Consider the following 1,845-nt stretch of genomic DNA (forward strand, 5'->3'; position numbering starts at 1 on the left):
CGCGTAAACAACTTAAAGACCTGACGAAAAACGATAGTTTTAAAGTAAATTCAGTAAAGAATAGTTAAAGAAAAGTGAATAATGAAGGCAGACCGGCGAAGTTTAAGCGAGAAAAACAGAAAATACCATCGGGCGGCTCGGGTTAAGTAATAAAATGTGGCAAATGCGGGCAAGACCATCCGAGCAAGAAATGTCCAGCATATGGCAAAGTCTGTCATGAATGCCGAAAATTAAATCATTTTGCGAAGTGTTGCCGCTCAAGAAAAGTACATGGAATTGATCAACGCGATATAGATCCGGATAATTTATTTGTTGGAACGGTTCACAAGAAACCCGAACAGTTGACTAAAACAGAATTGACGAAAGACGAGTGTTTTATAACTCTAGAGGTTCACAAGACACCGATTAAGTTTAAAGTTGACACAGGATCGCAAGCGAACATAATTCCCATGTCGATTTATCGAGAATTGAAAGAGCCTAAAGGACTGATTCAAACGTCAAAGACCTCATTGACAAGTTACACTGGTGATAAACTTAATGTTGTTGGCAAATGCATGTTGAAATGTATGAACAAACAGCTGAACTTTTTCGTGAGTGAAACAGATCAGTATCCTATACTTGGTTTTCAAGCGTCACAAGAACTCGACATAATCAAGGTAGTGATGGGTACTAATAAAGAGGGAGATTTTGAGGAGAAATATTCAGAGGTATTCAAAGGCTTGGGGTGCCTGAAAGAGCCATATCACATTGAATTGGATCCGGAGGTGTCAGCTGTAGTAAATCCAGCGAGAAAAGTTCCTGTAGCAATAAAAGGTCGTTTGAAGCTTGAGTTAGAAGAAATGGAGAAGCAAGGAGTTATTCGTAAAGTGGACAGACCGACTGACTGGGTAAATTCAATAGCAATAGTGGAGAAACCAGGAACGGGGAGATTACGAATATGCCTGGACCCGAAGCATCTAAATGAAGCGATCAGATGGGAACATTTCCAATTACCAACGGTAGAAGAAATAGCGTCTCGGGTATCTGGTGCAAAAGTGTTCTCCAAATTAGATGCAAAACATGGGTATTGGCAGATACCATTGGATGAGCCAAGCCAACTCCTAACGACGTTCAGTACACTGTTTGGCAAATATTGCTTCATGAGAATGCCTTTTGGCATTAAATTCGCACAAGAGGTTTTCCAGAAGAGAATTTTGCAACATTTTGATGATCTCGAAGGCGTAGCCACTGACATTGATGATATACTCATTTGGGGATCGGATGAACAGGAGCATGACGCACGATTAGAAGCCACCCTACAACGTTGTGAAGAAATAAATCTTACTTTAAATTTAGACAAGTGCAAGTTCAAGATGAACGAAGTATCGTATTGTGGTCACATCTTCACGAAAGATGGAGTGAAACCTGATGAATCGAAGATTAAAGCAATTCAAGAGATGCCGACACACGTCGAAGAAGGAGATTGAAAGATTACTTGGAACTGTTAATTATTTAGCAAAATTTGTACCTAACCTCGCAACGATCACAGCTCCAATCAGAGAACTGCTGAAGAAAGATATCGAGTTCTGTTGGTCCCACGAGCAGACGAAAGCTTTTGATGAGATTAAAGAAATTCTTACTCGGAAACCAGTTCTCACATTTTTTGATCCAACTAAACCGGTTATAGTGCGTTGTGATGCCTCGCGGAATGGACTTGGTGCAGTTCTGATCCAGGAAGAACAACAAATTGCCTATGCGTCTCGTTTAAATGACTGAAGCAGAAATAAGATACGCGCAGATTGAGAAAGAACTTCTCTCTGTTCTATTTGCTCTTGAAAGATTCAATGCGTACACCTATGGCGTGAA

General features: G+C 40.4%; 1 protein-coding gene across 1 annotated transcript; it reads left to right on the forward strand.

The window, feature by feature from the left end:
- The first annotated feature begins 449 nt into the window (after positions 1 to 449).
- On the forward strand, positions 450 to 1,466 carry LOC114534431 (uncharacterized protein K02A2.6-like). Its single transcript, XM_028555874.1, has one exon. The coding sequence runs from the start codon at positions 450 to 452 to the stop codon at positions 1,464 to 1,466; it is 1,017 nt and encodes a 338-aa protein (XP_028411675.1).
- Positions 1,467 to 1,845: the final 379 nt, after the last annotated feature.

Source organism: Dendronephthya gigantea, unplaced genomic scaffold, assembly GCF_004324835.1.
Source record: "Dendronephthya gigantea isolate DGI-Jeju-01 unplaced genomic scaffold, DenGig_1.0 000100F, whole genome shotgun sequence".
Lineage (NCBI taxonomy): Eukaryota > Metazoa > Cnidaria > Anthozoa > Malacalcyonacea > Nephtheidae > Dendronephthya > Dendronephthya gigantea.

Bases quoted from the DNA above. Each gene is read 5' to 3' on its own strand.
- LOC114534431 (XM_028555874.1), top strand. From the start codon at position 450: ATGTCGATTTATCGAGAATTGAAAGAGCCTAAAGGACTGATTCAAACG.